Genomic DNA, 19,630 nt, shown 5'->3' on the forward strand with positions numbered 1-19,630 from the left:
TTATTTGACATATTTGTCCAAAGCAAATCATGGTGAATGTTGACCAAAGTATTTATTTGCCTTAAGTGTAAACCTAGAGATTCAGACCGCCATTCTCTTGAATACAAACACAATGCACTATTGTGTTATCTCGCTCAGGAGGATAAATTTGTATTAATGCTATGTACACTGATGTAGTAAATTATCACTGCTGTATATATATTTCAAAATGTTTATTCAAATATACATTTTATAAATTTTTAGAATAGGAATGTATTTATCTTTCTTATGAAATGACATCAGCACTGCATTGTACCAATCATCCTGATAATTATTTCATTACATAACTCCGGAGTATTTTCATTTATGTAACATCTGGTAAAATAGAAATCTCAACAAATACAAATGACAATCTGTTTTGCACTGAGACATTCCGCTTTTAATAGTGGCATGCACACAGTAAAGGACTTCAATTACAAAGAAACCACATAGTGAAGGGAGAACCATTCCCACACACTGAAACAGCACCATCATACAAAGGAAAAGTATTGCCTTATTTGTTAATTTGTACTATTATGTCCAGCACACATGGCAGTAGCAACACAACCAATTTTATGCTTCAGTTTCAGTAGCAGAGACTTTGGTTTCCAGGAAACACTGTCACAGCACAATCTCGATATCTGTTACTGCAGCACAAGACTACTTTGTAAGCAATCACCGCAAATCACAAATCGATGCCTCGACTCCGAAATATTTTATCGAGAGCCGCCTCCAGTGCAGCGTTGGAGCCACGCAGGCCCCGCACCACATCCCTCGACCACACGAAGTACTCGTGGACCCTTTTCTCTGACCAGCCATCTGGCGTCGCACGTTCCAGGTCCCTCAGATTGTACAGTTTATCTGCCAGCTTGATCAACTTTGCACCGGGGCTAGATGTCGGTGCGTGCACCACCTGTAATTGTCAGGCAAAACAATTTTGTCAGAATTTATTGAATTAAAATATAACACTTTGAGAGGAGGTAAAAACCACTAAAATTTCCCCTAGGAGGATACGAAAAATGACTGACACATTTTTAATTCAATTCAACTGTAAAATATTATTTTATTACATGTTCTACAATAAATTCATAAAACTTCACCTAAACAACAACTCTCTCCTCCCCCCCTCCACATCTTCCACCCTTTTCCTTACTCTCCCCTTCTCTGTCTTCCTCTTCACCACCATCTCCTTCCTCTCCTTTCCTTCCCTCCCTCCCTCTATCTCCTACATTACTGCTGGCCGTGGCATGCCAAACTTCACACGTGCAGGTTTTGCAGGCTTTGTGTTGACTGAGGCCTGGCCTCTTTGGCTTTGATTCTTTTCGGGCATACCTGGCTCAGCATGACACTTCACTGCGTATTGCAGTGTGGTATTTTTCGGTCCGCACAACTCTCTTCAGTTCAACAGTATCGTAGTGTCAGTGCTTTTTCTTCACGTTACTCAGGACGGTCACAGGTGCAGTGGCTATTTGCACAAAAAGAGGCATCTAGTGATGCCAGGAGCCTTAAACAATGAATGGGAATGACAAAAGAGAGATGAGAATTTCTGCATATATGACGGGAACCACAAATTCACTGTGAAATGATTTTACAATAGCCTGCAGAAAGAATTTAAAGATTTAGTTGACAATGAAAGAGAAAGTAATTACAATGATTGACAGATGGGATTTACTGATCTGTAATCAAGAAGCCATTTGTGCTAAATTTGTTAGCATGCAACACGTGAAGAAGTTGGTGCTACAAATAGTAAAATTTCTGAAGTTGCACGCATTATTCCACTGTCAGCTGGAACAGTTTTCAATGAAACTGAACAAAGTGTACGGAGACTTTATACATTACTGCAAAGTATCTTGGTCAAGTCAAGGGGTGTGACTGGAATGATTTTTCAATTTAAAACTTGCTCTGAAGGAATGAAAGAAAAGTCCAGGAATGAAAATTAGAATGTCTGGAATGGATTGCAGACCTTGCATTTTAAGTCCACTTGACTGCACACTGTCTACAGTAAGACACTGCAATGTGAGAAATAACTTTCTTTCCGATTTGATGGGGATGTGTTTAAAAAGAAAATCACATTATAGACAGAACACATTCTGTCAAAAAACAGTCCCATTCCCTAAGCTCACTTGTGTTACAGAAAACAAGAGGTCTAAAGAATTCATCGTGGCTTTGAAAGAATTACGATAGTTTTCTAAACATTTTGAGGTCATTGTCAATCAGTCTTACATCTGTTTTTGAGACTGATTCCCATTTCAGTTGAAACTGCCCCTGTGCATGAGCAGATGTGAAAGATTGATCTGCAAGGTGATTCCCATTTTGAAGACAAATCCCTTTAATGTCAAAACTGTCCACGGCGTCTACATTGCTTTCCAGAGGAAGAGTTTCCACATCTCCATAATGAGATTGCAAAAGTGCAACAATGTTTGAAGGAACATGTATGTGTGAAAAACGTTTTGATTACAAAACTAAATAAGCCATGCTCCAACAGTCCTCAGGCGTACTGCTGGTCCATAGTGTCCAACGGGCACAATATTTCGGCGATCAGACATGTCGCCACCGTCAGGTGTGCTGACGATGGTGACATTTCTGATCACCGAAATATTGTGCCTGTTGGACACTAAGGACTGGCAGCACACTCGTGGACTGTTCGAGCAAGAAATACGCCAGGAGAAACTGAAGAATCACATAAATAAGTCATAATTACACCTGAGTGGAATTGTCTGCATCTGTCCATATACTGACATTTTGTACCAGATAAAAATTATGTTTTCAGCACCATAAACAATTAAATTTTTTATCTGTGTTGTTGAGAAATGTGCAATATAAAACTAAGTCCAAGCAGTGAGACTTCCCTGCTATTTAAATGCACTGCATTCACAGTTTTCCCCTCTTCCCCTCTTCTTTGGTTCATCATCTGAATTCTTGTTCGCCTCTGCCTTATATGCTCTACCCTCTGAAATCTCTTTGTCTTGTGCAGCTACTGAATCATCTGGTGAAAGACCTACCTGCTACCCTTTCATTGCTTCGTGCATCTTTCCTTATCACCTCCCCACTTCTGTCTACTCAGGTAACTGCTTTCAATAATCAGTGTTGAACGATTGCTTTATTTCATAAATGTTTTACTCATATGTTTCCATTGCCATCCAAAATAATGCCATGAGATGCAATGAGCATCAACAGATTAGTCAAATCGTTCCATATATGTAATTCATAAAATTAAGTGTCAGAAACAATGCAGATACTTGTTGAACAAAGTCGATGTTGTTTGCTTGGACATGCCACTCCTGGTAAATACTACAAATGAACAGAGCAAGTACTCATTGTTAACTGATATTAAAATATGGAAGGACACCAACATCTTAACCTAAAATGAAACACTTTTCTATATACTCTTGAAGTGCTCCACTGCCTGATAGTATTTATGTAGGTCATAGAAACATGTAACATACATGACATTCATTTCTCACAACAGGGTACTAAGTATCACGATTTCAGGAAGGATATCTGAGCTTATGGGCACTAAATATGGTCTATTTTGACGAGAGACAGATGTACAAGGTGACTAGTAATGGATATTGCAAGAAGTTTTCCAAATGTTTGTTGATTTCCTGCAAGCACACAAAATGTTTCTACAGCACTTAGTTTTCTGTTAGCATAAGCTGGCCACACTCTAGTGGATTATAGCATTGGACCACGGATACTTCCGTCTGATTTTACAAACTCACAGGCCCTGCTTGCACGTTAGTGGAGACACAATCTTCAAGCTGTTACCTGCAGTTTTCAGAACAAGTGATTCTGCCTCCACAGTGTAGCACATAACAAGCAGACTAATGTTTTCATGTCACAGCAATTTCAGTTGATTCAAGTATGGTCTAAATGGTGGACCAATGAACACATGTGGTACCTGACCCACAAACATTACACAAATGAGAATGTAAACAAACAGGGGATACAAAGAGATGAAGTATTTCTATATGCTATTCCAGCTGTGGACTAAAGCCTAATAAGAACTAAGCTACAAAATTTTAAAGAAGAGGAAAAGGAGCAAAGGGGATCTTATAAACCAACAGTATGATGAGTGCCAATAAAAAGTCTCACACACTATGTATCAAATCATAAACCTGGTCCAATACTCAGTAAGTTAATATTTTGAACACTAAAAGACAATGCAGAATTATATTGAATGCTGGAAATCAAGATACATGGCATCAACTGAGTGCCTTATTCTACAGTGCTCTGGATCTCGTGGATGAATAGCGTGAACCGAGTTTCTCAAGATCTCTGTTTGAGGGCTTCAGCCCGATTTATGTAGACGAAATTTTTCATTTTCTGATAACTTTACAATGTGTGAGCATAAAAAATGTTTCATAATTCTACAACAGATCAACAACACTCATAGAGACCTATAATTAGCACATTATGGTGTAACTTGCCACTCTGGTAGAGTAATGTGTTAACCAACATTTATTTAGATGACTAACGATGAGTGCGATAGCTGGAATCATTTACTAGTTAAATAGTTTGGAAACAAACTGTTGGAGGTTTCTGTAATCTTTCTGCATGTGAAAGAGTATGGATGGATAAACTGTTGGAAGTTTCTGTCATCTTTCTGCATGTGAAAGAGTATGGATGGATTTTGGACATCTTCAAGGTGAGACAGTGATGATAGTATTATCATGAACTGCAGTACATTCAGACATTGCATTTGTTCTGTGCTACAATGTCCTGTGGGGTGTGACATGAAGTAAACAGTGTGTCATGACAATGCTGACTACACCACAATGAACAAAAGACATTCAGAGATCTGCCAAAACTGATTCTTTGTGTTGCATTTTGAACTGTCAACTGTACAGTTACATTGGGATTGGGAGTCAAGTAATTCTGCACTGTTTCTTCTAAAGCATTGTTTAATGTGTAGAGTGCTCTAATTGACATATCTTCATAATCTGTCATAGTGATTGGTGGGAATGCAGCTGCATACAGTAATAAGTAAAATAGCGTCAGGCTGCAGTGTATAATCATATCAAAGCCTCATCCTCAGTTGCACCTGTGCCCACAATAAAAATCTTTTTTAAGATTACATACATCATTGCACATAGAACATAAAATAATTTCTTGCAAAGTTGTAACCTACCCAGTTGACCTGTCTTATGGTATGTCTTAATATTTACTCATGGCCATTATAAAGGCTTATTTAATATCATAAATGTTTTTTCCAGGTTGCCACAAGTTTTCCCAAGTGAAATTCCCTCATATTTCTCAGATTTCCAGACAAGTTCTAGCATTTTTCCCTGACAATTTTTGAGATCTCAGAGGTAAGTTAAGACATAAGTTGACAGTCGGTCTTTGCAACTTCGCCACAAGAAACAACAGTGCAAATGAGGAAACTTCTAAAAAAACTTGCTAACAGATGGTGCCTTATGTGAGCAAAAACCTTGTACTAACATCAAGATCTTTTGAAATGAACTGTTTTTAGACGGAGAAAGCAAGCCAAATGGTATGTGTGTTTCATTAAGACCACAGATGTTACTTTATTTCAATAAAACAAAACACATTTGGTAACAAAAATACGTATTTCTTAAGAGTTGCAGGACAGACTTAAAATACTTTCACTGATTTCAGAAACAACCTCAGAAAAAAGTAGGCCTCTTGAAAGAAGTGTATAAGGTGGGGAACAACTGTGTAAACCAATATTGTAGGTGACCGCCAAAAGAATGTTGGTTCTACTATGCTCGTTATCATCAGTTATAGACCCACTATGTTATATCTATTATTTTACAGACTGTATTGTGTGATTTTTATTTTGAGAAATATATGAGTACCTAACGTACAAACCATCAGCGACTGACAACTTTCTTCTTCTAGGTTGTCCATACTTTCTACTATATAAACTACTTTTGAAGAGCCAAAATGTTCTAAAACAAAAGTTTTAGAAACACCACACTCTACAACGTGCTTGTGGTAAGACAGTTGCATTTCCTGAAATCCATCGCTCATGGTCTCTGGCATGCTAAGCAGCACCACAGTCCTGGGTCCACGTACTATGAAAATCTGCTGCATTACGCCACACACAAACAGACCCGGCCTGTGGGCTAATCGGCGAGACTAGATCTGATAGGCAGGGTTTGTATGTTAGTGGGAACCAAATGGTTTCAGATCAGCGGGCCCGATCCATTGCAGATATCCACAGAAATGGCCAGCAGTTTTGGCCTGTCACAGAAATCCACTCTTGTGGTCAGCTATTCATGAGCCACAGACAACATGATGATGAAATGAGAGCACGGTGATCAATCCATGCAACAGATAACTAGTTCAAATGCTCTGGGAATCAATAATAATGAGGATCGGTAGCAACCGACCATACAGATGATTGATGAGCCACAGACAGGCACATAGAAATGATCATCACACACTCACAATTATATTTTCAGCCACAGCTTTTGTCATAAAACGAGACTGCACACACATTCATTCAGACACAACTTGTGCATACATGACCCCTGTCTCCAGCAGCTGTGTCTACAGTCTCTGAGAATCAGATCCAAACAAACGACTCCTCACACCTCCCTACCTCTCGTTGGCAGCTGCTAGGCTAATGGCAAGTAGGAAGTGGTGAATGTACTCAGCTGCACCCAGCCAGTGATGACATGACACCTCAGTAAAAAAAAAAAAAAAAAAAAAAAAAAAAAAAAAAAAAAAAAAAAAAATCAATTCATCTATTGAGACAAAAATGAGATTTTTTCAGTTTATTTTTCCAAATTTCCCTGATTTCCCTTACATGTTTGAAATTGCCTGATATTCCCTGATTTCCCAAACCTACGGCAGCCCTGGTTTTTCTAATACAGTAGTTACGCTCCCAACACATTTAGGTTCAATTCACCAGAAAAGTGACTAGTAACAATGTGTAATGTTAACAATGTGAGGCAGAAAATACAAGGGGCGATAAAAAAAGTTTCTGTTAGAACGCCGTACAGGCCAGAATCCATATGCCAATCAGGAAATACCACCACGAGTAAATGACCTGATCATTCTACTGATGCACCAAGTTAAAGATATTCGTTTCGTAAAACAAGATGTCTTGCTGCATGAAGAAGTCTGTTACTGCCTGCTGCTCATCCTCACCCTCCAGGAATCATGGACCCTTCAATGCTTTCTTTTTAAGGGATCACAGACGTGAGAATCACACAGAGGAGAGAGCAGGACTGTAGAGCACGTGCTCAAGTGTCTCCCACTAGGGTTTGCGTAACTTCTGCATTAAGTCATTTGAGACATTGGGTTGCGCATTATCATCAAGCAGCAGAACCCCTTGTCGCAGTTGGCATCACACAATGATGGTTTTCAACAGACACGCTGCCCCTTGCACATTCTTCATTCTCTGATGACTGTCTACTGGTGTTTGTTCTCCAGCAGGCAAGAAAAGAACAATATGTTGGTCATGCTCATGTGCATTTGGTAGTAATTTCACCACAGTTCATGTTTCTGTATTTACTGCATACACTTTGGAATGACACAAATGCCACACTGATTCCTTGCCTAAATGTCAATGTTTATATACTCACATCAGAGATGCACATGATGCATATATGCTGCAGTAACGCCCTCAAACAGAAACTTTTTGATTCGTTTTATTTTGACATTACCATAGGTGAATACTAACAATTTCATATTTCAAATTTGTAAACCTGTGGTGCATACTTAGTCATCATCGTACCTCAGTGCACTTGCACAATCAATATTTATTCGTGGCCAGTGTACAGATCATTGGCAACACTATAAAGTTGTTTTGTACATTAGAGAACAGCTATGCACTCCCAATACATAGAGGTTAACTTCATACTGAAATTGAGTAATATCAATACGTAATGACAAACATTTAAAGACAGAAAATACTACAGAACTAGTATTGGTATTAATTATTACTAATTATAATCCCTTTATATTAGGATTTAGCACAGACCTCTAACCTAATCTTGAGAAAGGTACACCGGTTAGGTGACAATGTATACTCTGCAAGAAATTATGTTGTATGTGCACTGATGTATGTAATAAAAAAATGTTTTTAGTATGCATACAGGTGCACCAGGATGAAATATGAGGCATCAAAATCTATTATCAATAAAATTTGTAACACCATAACTACAGCCTGAGGCTTTCTCATTTATTGTTACTACTGTGATTGAGTTGAAAAATATATGGGATACATATCTGAGAACTGCTGTATTAATTTAGGCACATGGTGGTTGTGCTAAATTTTTGGCTTCCAGCACTTACCGTATAGAATCTGAAACAGCAGCCCGATCCTTTTAGTATCCGTAGTCACAAGAAATAAAATGTGAGCTACATAATATCTGATAATCACAGCTCACTGACAAATTGCCACCACACGGGAACGTCACATCACCTATCTGATGGCATATCTTGAACACAGGACTGACCTGCACTTTTTTCAAAATACTAAGTTCCCTTCATGGCTCCAGTGACCTACGATAAAATACTGCTAGAAGGGGAGAAAGTTGTTCTGCTTATCTTAGCAGAACAAGCTATCTCATCTGGTCCAGTTGTCTTTCTGCTGCTGACCAGTTTTACCCAATGTTTTATTCCACAATCCTTTATCTCAATATTCACCATTTTGGGATTAATGTGACAATCGAAAGGAGGAACTGCATTATGGTCTTCCATGGTGAAACAATTTCTGGAGACTGAGTTCAGTATTTCAGCCTTCTGTCATAAAAAAAAATCATACACAGGATATAAAGAACACACTTCGGTCATTCTACAAAACATAATTAGCTTTATGTTACCTGCTGTCTCTTTCGTTCCTCCTTTGGTAAGCTTTTGTCGTCCGTGACTTCCCGCACAAGAGATGTCACTCTCTGTCCAAACAGCTCCTCTATTTCTTCAAATGATGTGTCTGTATCCTCAACAGTGTCGTGCAGCAGAGCGGCCATAATGACCTCCACATCTGTGACACTACCTTCATGTGTCAAGATGTATGCTACACCTGTAATATGGAATGTTAGTTTTTAATGCTTCAATTGTAGTGCACATTCTAATGTACTTTCATGTACAAACTAAGAGACATATGAAGAGTTTTTATACTAGCTATCCATTTACAGCTACATCCATACTTTGCAAACTATTATGAAGTGTATGGCAGAGACCATTTTGCATTGTACAAATTATCAGGTTTCTTCCTGACCCCTTCACATATGGAGCTGGGGAAGAATACGGCTCAAATGCCTCTGTACTTAATCTTGCTCTCATGATCCCTACACGAGAGAAACATACAGGGCTGTAATATATTCTTAGATTCAGTATTTAAAGCTGGTTCTTGAAATTTTGTAAGTAAACTTTCTTGTGGGCACTTCTCATCTATCTTCAAGAGTTTTCCAGTTCAGGTTCTTCAGCATCTCTGAGACACTCTCCCCTTGATCAAACAAATCTGTGGCCATTATTGCTGCTCTTCTCCGTATATCTTCAATATCCCCTGTTAGTCATATTTGGCTTGGGTCCCACACACACTTTAGCAGTATTCCAGGATAGATCAAATGACTATTTTGTAGGCAATCTCATTTCCTAGTATTCTAACAACAAACCAATCTCTAACACCAGCTTTACCTGCAGCTGAAGGCTACATCATCATTCCATGTCATATTCCTACAGATTCTTATGCACAGGTGTTTGTACTAGTTTGACTAATTGTTACTTGTTGATATTATCATAGGATATTAGGTCTTTCTCATTTTGTGACATGGGCATTTCTGAATATTTAAAGCAAGTCACTAGCCTACGATTGCAACAGCTATGTATATTAAAATGACAAAATTTACGCTATTGTCATTGTTCGTGTCTTCTCAAATGCATTTGAGCATGTTAATCACAATAACGTTTGTTATTAAAGGTTATCTGTCTTGAGCTGACTGCAATCTAATTAAAAAGAATTATACCAGACGTGTTTTGCTTTTATTTACAAAGCATCTCTGTGGTAGTCTAAATTGGATCCACATTGTTTGTACAGTCAGTGTTTCTTTACATAATCTGCTCCTTCCCTTCTTGCTAGCAGTGGTTGGTGTCTACTGGCTTCATTTCATATCTGAACTTGGCAGGTTCCAGCATTATGTGTCATTTCCTGCGCTGCACTATTTACAATCGAGTTTCTCAAATGTATTTCATTCATCACTGGGCACAGTGCAGCGCAGGAAATAATGCAAAATGCCAAAATCTGCACAGTGCAGTCGATACCAACCACTGCTAGCAATAAAGGAAGGAGCAGATTATGTAAACACCATAAGTAGCTTGCAGGCCAACTTTATAAAGAAACAGTTGTTTTTAACCTAAAACAATCAAAAAAATATACAAACGTGTGTATCCAATTTACAAAATACCACAGAAAATGCTTTTATTTACAAAGCAAGCTTGAAATTGGTTGTTGCAATGAGTAACTGCTTTCAGTCATATTTCACTTGCTACTGCTTCCGAGTATATATGTGCTTTAGTGAAATTTGTTATATACTCATTTAAATAAAGAGCTCAGGTCACTCAAGCAATACTAGGCACAAGAAAAATCTTCATAAATACAAAGTCGCCCACTTTAGTCCAGGAACATGTCAGTTTTTCAGGAAGAAACATTCAGTAACTTGTCTCTTACCTTAGAAAGTTAAACTACGTGTAAAGTAAGTTTAAGAGAAGGGTACAGGATTTATAGGTGGCCAACTCCTACTCCTGGGATAAATTTTTTAGCAAATCCAAATGATGTGGTCATTAGTAACTGTGTCACATATTATGAGTGTTACATGGAATATGACCTTTTGCACGTGAGTGCTCTTGTGTGATCAATGGAAAGCTTTGCAAAACTGTATCTGTTTTGATACTACTTGGCTACTTTTGACTGGGAATTGTTTTATGCACTTCAGTATGTGTACATTCAAACGTTTGGGTAAGTTTTTTAGTTACTGTAATGTGTAAACGTAAACTGTTTTATGCACTTTAGTATGTGTACATTCAAACGTTTGGGTAAGTTTTTTAGTTACTGTAATGTGTAAATGTAAAAAAAAAATTAAAGTTATTTAACTTTTCTCACAGTTCAGTTTAGCTATTTACGTGTTGTATGGATCTTGATCATTACTTATGACTATTATTTGGAATGAGTTTTATGATCATAATACACTTTCGCAGTGAAAAATATGCCACATCATTACGTAGCAGGTTAAAGATTTTTTTATGGCAGAATGTCTCACTCACTTAGGCTCAGTGCAAGACTTTTCTCCTTCTAGTGTTGCTGTTTTTAAACTGTTTAAGTGACTTAATGAAGGCTAAAAAACATATCACATTTTCACAATGGCATGGGCTTCATGACAACATAATTATTAATATACTGTACTACCTATACAGGAAAAAAAAAAGAAAAAAGAAAAAAAAAACATGAAGATAGAGCACTTGCAATAACAAAGTAGTTTGATATTTGTAACAATAAAATACTTGCTACCTTAAACAGCCTATAGATAAATACACACACAAAAATTCCGCACAGATGTTGTGCCAAAATTTACAGCAACTATGACTTACAAAAAAAAAAAGGACAATGTATGAAAATTGTTCTTGAAGCACTTGATGAAGTGACCACATAACTCACATTAATTACAACTGTCAAAGACATTCAACACTGTTGAGCATATAACCCTATTAGATAAATTAGAGATATCAGAAATAAAAGGGGTGGCAAATGAGTCATCTGGGGTCAACAGAAGTGTCCGATTCCACCCGTTTGACCTGTGACTTAAGGCTGTTGTGGTGTGTGACATCACGATGTCGCGGAGTTTAGTTTGTGAGAGTGGTGTGTTTGTAGGTGTCGTTATGATGTGATTGGTAGTGCTCTCTGGTGGTGCGTTTGTGTGTTGTGTGTTAGGTGACTTTTTGGTTTAATATGTGTGTGTGTGTGGCGTGTTTATAGGTGGTGTATTGTTGCAGTCAGTGGTTCTCTCTGGTGGTGCATTTATGGGTAGCGTGTTATGTGGCATATAGGGTTCATTTGTGTGGTAGCATTGCACGTGTGTGGTATAGGTGGTGACTGTGCTTTCAGCAGAATATTTTTCAGTGAGTTAACGATTTTGGTTTTGTTAAGCCAACATTATTGTAGTTTTTTTCTGTTCGTCATGTGTGAATTTTGGTAAATTGCTTTGTTTATGTCTTTGGTAGGTATTGATATGACTGACAAAGTCAACAGTTTACGGTTGTCGGCAATGATGGGGGACAGCGCGTTGTCTCTGACAAAAATTTCTTCAGCTATTTGGCCTGTTGGCTGAAGTTGTGAAGCGTTCAGTGTGTCATGAAGAAATGAGGCTTACTAAAGTTCCAGAGTCTCTGACCAGGGACAGCTATATGGGGAGGTGTCATAAGGATAACAGGTCATGGGAAGTGTTTGATTCCAATTTTGATTTTTTAGGGTTTTTCTTTTTCTGTGGTAGGGTAAAGTGTGGTGTTGGAGAAATTTTTGAAATTTATAGTGTGGTATAGGTTGTTTCTGTTGACCTATATAGGTCAAGGGAAGTGATCGATTCCAGTGGATTTTGTGTGTAGTGGAATTTGGGAAGGTTGTGCGGTCTTGTCATTTTAGTGTTTTTCGTCATTTGGTGTAGTGGCATGTGTTTATACTTAGTTTTCCCACACCCAAAAACCACCAATTTCCTCCGCTTGTCCCATTAGTTTCATTATATTTTTGGAAGAATATCTGTTTGGTGGTTTTTCGATCTATTTTTGTGTTTGTTGTCATCTTTAAATGATGATGTCTTAGGAGCAGTATGGGAGTTGTTGTGAATGGTCTTACAGCCATATTGGTGACGTCATTGTTCATAGCAGAGGGGTCAAATCGGATGCTTCTGTTATCCCATCATCTGAGTCTTACCTGGAAAACAAAGTGAACAGATTGGAATTTCACGTTCTTCAAAAATATTACTGGTAAGAGACTATTATTGCAACCTATTTCTTTCTGAATATGCTTACAGTATTCATCTCTCAGTCTCCCTCTACAATTATCATCCCCACACTTCCCTCCAGTACTAAAATGGTCATCCCTTGATGTCACAGAATGTTCCTATCAACTGATACCTTATTTTGTCAAGTTGTGTTACAAATTTCTTTTCTCTCCAATTCTGTTCAGTCCTTCCTCATTAGTTACGTGATTGACCCATCTAATCTTCAGCATGTTTCTGTAGTGACTTTGATTTGATTCCGAAGATGAAGGAACCACTTTGTGGCATTCGCTTTAGAACTGTTCCAGAGATTCGACAGGCAGTAGACCACTCCATTCGCACTATCAACAGAACAGGCTCTGCTAACGGCATAGTATGCTTTCCACATCGCTGGCAATGGGTTCTACACAATGCTGGTGATTACTTTGAAGGACGGTAACAGGTGCAAACATGTAACTCTTTTCTATAGGTTGTGAATAAATAGTTGCCACTATTTAAGTTCCAACCCTCATATCAGGCTCGCTCCTTCTTCTTATCTTCATTAATGATTTCCTGAGGTGTGTCAAAATTTGGAAAAATTACTGTTTGTTGACACCACCACCACACAAATCACAGATAAAAAAATCAACACAGATGGCAAGAAAAGCCAATGATGCTCTCAATGACATCAGAACGTTCAAAAAACAAAAGTGTATGAATTTCCTAATTTAATAAGAAACATACTGGTAATAAATTAAAAGTCAGTGGTACTGAATTAGAATGTGTAGAACAAGATTTAAATCTTGGGGATGAAAGAAGTCTGCAATCTGAAATGGATGGAACGCAGAAAGGCTTTGGCAAAGGGAATCCTTGCTTGGTATTTCATTTTTCAAAATGATCTATTTAGAATGTAAACAATGTTATGAGAAGGATAGATTGCTACTTACCGTGAAGACAAAGTTGAGTTGCACACAAGCAAGACAAAAGAATATTACACATAAGCTTTTGGCTAAAGTTTTCTTCAGAAAAGGAAAACACACACACTTTCCCATGAGGAAGCACATCTCACGCACACATGACAACTATGTCCAGAAGGATATAGTGGCCCAGTGTGTATGAGGTGTGCTTGCTTGTGTGAATGTGTCTGGTGTCGTGTTTTGTTTTGTTTTCTTTTCTGAAGAATGCCCTGGCTAAAGCTAAATGTGTAAGAAGCTTTTCAATGTGCCTGCCTGCAACTCAATGTGTTGTCTTCATGATGATTAGCAATCTAGGGTCAAGAGGAATGTTCGAAACGAGTTGTTGGCTTTGCTCAGTGACAATGTCGGTGGCTGCTGGTATGTCACCTTTTGATGCATATATTCACAATTTTGCTCTTAGTCGGTGATGCCAATTTAGGGGGGGGGGGGGGGGGGGGATGAAATAAAACTGGTTGTGGTAACACCGATTTGTTGTAGCTTTGCCCGGGGTCTAGGTTGGGTTGCAAGGTGACAGTTTGTGAGATGGCAAAATTGGCGAATGTGGCACTAAAGCAACCTGATGGTGGTTGCAGATTGATTTATACCTTAGCCTGTTTGAAAAAACTGCCAATAAAATCATGTTATAGACGTCATATTGCTTATGGAACTTGTCATACGTTTCCTGTGACTAGTCAAAGCCAACTAGTCATATCGAACATTTCTATATATCTGCCATCTATCCTTTGCATAATTGTTTATAATTAAAAATGTTATATGAATAAATGAAAGAACAATAAAAACTTTAAAATCTAAAATAGCAGGGACAAAATATAGGGACTGAAACATTATTTACAACTTGTATGTCACCAGACTGCAATTTTAAGATCTGAAGGTGATGAAATGGAAGCAGTAGTTGACAAATGAGGGACACACAACTGCAGCCAATCCCTGTGTTTTTAATCTGTACATTGAGCTAGCAGTAAAGCAAAGCCTGAAGAAATATAGGAAAGGAGTTAAAGTTCACAGAGAAGAAATATAATTTTGAGTTGTGCTGATGACATTTTAGTCCTGCCTGAGATAGCAAAGAACTTGGAAGTGCAGTTGACTGCAATGGACAGCTTCTTGAAAGGAGGTTATAAGGTGAGCACCAACAATAGTAGAACAAGGGTAATGGAGTGTAGCTGAAGTGCATTAGGAAACAAGATATCAACAGTAGAAGATGAGTTTTGCTATTTGGGCAGCAATATATAACTGATGATGGCCAAAGCGGAAAGGATATAAAATGCAGATTGGCTGGAATGAGAAAAGCATTTATGAAAAAGATAAATTTGTTAACTTATTTAAATTTAAGTGTTAGGAAGTCTTTTCTGATGGTATGTGTGTAGAGAGTAATTTTGCATGCAGGTGAAATGTGGACAATAGTTATGACAAGAAGAGAATAGAAGCTTTCAAAATGCAGTACTACAGAAGAACGCTGAAGATCAGATGGGTAAAGTGAATAGCTAATGAGGAGGTACAGAAGTGAATTGGGAAAAAAACAAAATGTGTGACAAGTTGATTAAAAGAAGGGACTGGTCGCTAGGACTCATCCTAAGATGTGAAGAAAATATCAATTTGCCAATGAAGGGAAGAGTTGAGGGCAAACTGTAGAGGGAGACCAAGAGGTGAATATAGTAAACAGATTCAAATTGATGTATATTTTAGTACTTATGCACAGATGAGTCTGGAACAGAATAAATTAGTGTGGAGAGCTGCATGAAACCAGTCTTAGAACTGATGATGACAACAACAAATACTGTACAAAATTAAGTATGTTATCTCAATAGAAGGCATTGTACCAAACACTGAAAACTTCCGCACAATGTACATTGTACAACAGATGAATGATAAATCAATCACAGTGACTCTGTTAATAATAAAAAATAAACTATACAAAATAATACACAAACAGATTATAATGTAAGGAAAGTTCTAGTCGAGAAAAACAAATCATTTAGGAATAAAGGAGATGACTCACCGAAAGGCAGAAGTGCTGCGTGGTCGAGAGGTACACAAAGAAAAGGTGCAGAACTTTGCTTTCCTACCTTTTGGAATGAAATTCCTTTCTCAGCAAGCTTGTAGGATGGACGGGCGCGCGTACACACACGCACGCGCACACACACACACACACACACACACACACACACACACACACACACACAAAGGAAAAAAGCTTGTCTTCCTACATAGTGCTCAGTCGACTGCCAGCTCTTTCCTGAGCACAATGTAGGGAGGCAAGCTTGTCCATGTGACTCTCTCTCTCTCTCTCTCTCTCTCTCTCTCTCTCTCTCTCTCTCTCTCTCTCTCTCTCTCTCTGTGTGTGTGTGTGTGTGTGTGTGTGTGTGTGTGTGTGTGTGTGTGTGTGTGTGCGCGCCCTTTTTTTTTTTCTCTACAAGTTTGTTGAGAAAGGAATTTTATTCAAATTATCTACTGCATTTGCTTTCTAAATTAAAATGGTTTCTTTTATACAAATGCTTAGCAGCAAAAACAAAGTTCTGTCAAAGTAGATTTACAGCATTATTTTACTTCCATTTATTATTCTAATGGCTTTCTTTTGAACTTTAATCATACTGAATACTGCTGGATGCGATGTGTCTGAATATAAGCATGTTTAACATTTTCCATACTAGTGCATGCCTGTAACACACTTATACCATAGTATCTTAAACTTAGCTAACTACTAACATACTCAGTATCTTTAATCCATTTCAGTTTGTCTCACAGCCAAATGCCAAAGAATTTTGTTACAGGGTACTTTGTGCTTGATTGTCCTCTGAGAAAACAATGGATTTATGTGAAATCTCAAATGGTTGGGTATGAAAATTCATTGCAACAATCTCACTATTACACATAATTGACTGCGGCCTGCCCAACTGCTGATTGTTGACTACATTCTTCATAAGGCAGTACATATATACAGAGGTGGATACGGTCCTCTATACAGTAGTAGGCCTAGTATATGTTTTAGCAAGGACTGATACTTAGGAAACCAGTATCATCGAACTGTGGCCTCAGTTTCAACACTTTGGCAGTTATTACCCCTACAGGACATAGAAAATCCTTTCCTGCATATGGTGTGCAGAATTCAAGCCTTTCTGCATAGTAGATTCGCCTACTTCTGATCTAGATTTACATTTTGCTGGTAGTTCTATAAATAAATGTACAAAAAAAAAAAAAAAAAAAAAACCATGCATAGCGAATAATCAGTCAAATAAAATTAACTCTCCTGAGTCTGAGCACTGTATTTTTCATGGGCAAGAGTATTATTTCGGCTTATTGCGACAAAGTTAACGTTCTTTCATAAGGCCAACGGAAACTGTAATATAAGTAACTCAAAACGTTAGTTTTTTTTTTAACTTTTACTGTGTGATTCTGTAAGAACATTACTGTGTGGACGCCGACAAACACATATGCAAGAGAAATACATAATGACAGTTCATACCGACTGGATGATTGATATACGGAGTTTTTTCTGGGTCTTTCCTTCTCTGGTCTTTATGTTTCACCGCTGCAAAATTGGTGCATTGGATAAGTTTAGCGGTAACATCACCACTTGCTTCCTCTCCTCTCTTCGACATGTTCAAAGAATGCAATTTGCAGTTACAGTACATTGACGCTGCACAATAACACCAAAGACTCTATCAACGAAATTCAACTTCAAGTGCGTAATCAAGAAACACTGCCCCAACTAGATACTCAACTAGTTTATTGATGACTCTTTAGGATAAACAATTTTGTGCATCTTTAAATAATCGCTAATACATACTGAAAATAAGACACTGGATCTTTTAACAAATCAATCTCAATTTGACTTTCTTCAAATCGAGTGCGTGGAACCGGGACGTTCAACACGATGGTCGACAATGTTTGCTCAATGCCTTGAATTATAGTGTCTGAACTGAACGATCTCTTTAAGTAGGTTCTTTCATTCGCACACGGTTCAACAATTCTTCTTTCTCCGCGATAGTATTATCGACTTCCATTCATGTTGTGCCCCGGTTTCTTTCGCACAGCGAGATATGGGCGTAGAAAGGAAGTCTGCGCTTGTATGTGATGGAGGTGCTGAGTTACATCTTTGGTGGTGACAGACGTGTTTGTTGTCAGTGGGAGGTTTACGTGTTTGACGGATTGGATGTAAACTAAAATGGTGAGTTGATGCTTAATTGTCATTTAATTTTGTTGACTTACAACACACATGAAACGTAGAGCTAACCCGGTTTGCTAATAAACATTACCAGTTTATAATAAATTCTACCAGATGTTATGAATGTGATATGTGTATTTGGAATTGTATTCTGAATTTTCTGTTACTTTTTCATGTTAAGGACCAGAACATCCCAATTGACATTCATACGAACAAACTGTTGGACTGGATGATAAGCAGACGACACGTGAATCGTGACTGGCAGAACCATGTTTTGACTGTAAGAGAAAGAATAAACAACGCTATTCAAGACATGCCTGTTCATGATGGAATTGCGAAACTTCTTTCAGGATCCTGTAAGTGAAACAACTTGCCCCACAATCACAGCGTGGTTTCATGTATGTTGGTAACTATCATGGCTGGCATGGCATTTTTTCACGACTATATCGTGCCTTTTCAATATTATTTAATATGAATAATCCCAGGCATCAGATGGGGCCCGGTCATTTGTTTCTGATTTATTTGGCCTTTCTAACAACTTCTATATTTCGTGTTGCAGACATTTAACATGTCATGTTCAAGGAATTATGGAGACAATTAATGTCTGACTGTATATGTACCTGAATAACACACAATACTTCATTTGTATGTTAATAGCAGCCTGTAGTGTGGTGCTGATCATGTTACATCTACATAGATACTCTGCAAGCCACCTTATGGTGCGTATTTGAGGGGACTAGCAGTCATTTCCTTTCTTGTTCCACTCGAAAATAGAGCAAGGGAAATTTAACGACTGTCTATATGCCTCTGTTACGAGCCCTAATTTCTTATGTTCATGGCCCTTACCTCTAGTGTATGTTGGCGGGAGTAAAATCATCCAGCAGTCAGCTTCAGATGCTGGTTCTCTAAATTTTCTCAATAGTGTCCCTCGAAAAGACCGTCACCTGTACATTTTGTTCAAACCTACCAATAGCAGCCCGCCTCTGAATTGCTGCAATGTCTTTGTTCAATCCGATCTGGTACACATCCCAAACACTCAAGAATTGGTTGCACTAGCATTCTATAAGTGGTCTCCTTTAATAGTGGTTAAAATTCTCCCAATAAACTGAAGTCACCCATTTGCTTTCCCTATCACAGTTCTCACATGCTCATTCCTTTTAATGTTGCTTTGCAGTGCTATTCCCAGATATTTAAATGACTTGACTGTGTCATCCAGGACACTAGTAATACTATATCTGAATGTTACAGTCTAGTTCTTCATATTCATCTGCATTGACTTACATTTTTCCACATTTAGAGCTAGCTGCCATTCACACTAGAAATTTTGTTTAAATCATTTTGTATCTTCCTACAGTTACTCAACTTCGACACCTTACCGTACACCACAACATCATCAGCAAACAACCACAGATTGCTACCCACCCTGCCTTCAAATCACTTATATATTAAGAGAACATCAGCGGTTCTGTCACACTTCTGTGAGGCACTCCTGATTAAACCCTTGTCTCTGATGAACACTCACTGTTGAG

The 19,630-nt window shown here is 38.1% G+C and overlaps 2 protein-coding genes across 2 annotated transcripts in view; one reads left to right on the forward strand and one right to left on the reverse strand.

The window, feature by feature from the left end:
- Window positions 1-197: 197 nt before the first annotated feature.
- Window positions 198-17,568, reverse strand: LOC126293328 (guanosine-3',5'-bis(diphosphate) 3'-pyrophosphohydrolase MESH1). The gene is made up of 3 exons (XM_049986514.1): window positions 17,400-17,568; window positions 8,817-9,016; window positions 198-931 (listed from the first exon to the last, which is right to left on the reverse strand). Exons 1-3 carry the CDS (start codon window positions 17,566-17,568, stop codon window positions 704-706), a joined length of 597 nt encoding a protein of 198 aa, XP_049842471.1. The 3' UTR covers window positions 198-703.
- A 449-nt stretch (window positions 17,569-18,017) lies between these two features.
- LOC126293327 (CDK5 regulatory subunit-associated protein 3) overlaps window positions 18,018-19,630 on the forward strand; it is a 69,061-nt gene continuing 67,448 nt past the window's right edge. Inside the window, exons 1-2 of the mRNA XM_049986513.1 lie at window positions 18,018-18,104; window positions 18,283-18,457. Of these exons, the coding sequence (XP_049842470.1) occupies window positions 18,102-18,104; window positions 18,283-18,457 (178 nt within the window). The 5' untranslated portion in view covers window positions 18,018-18,101. The remainder of the gene's footprint in view (window positions 18,105-18,282; window positions 18,458-19,630) is intronic.

The sequence above is a fragment of the Schistocerca gregaria genome, chromosome 10 (assembly GCF_023897955.1).
Source record: "Schistocerca gregaria isolate iqSchGreg1 chromosome 10, iqSchGreg1.2, whole genome shotgun sequence".
In the NCBI taxonomy this organism is placed as follows: Eukaryota; Metazoa; Arthropoda; class Insecta; order Orthoptera; family Acrididae; genus Schistocerca; species Schistocerca gregaria.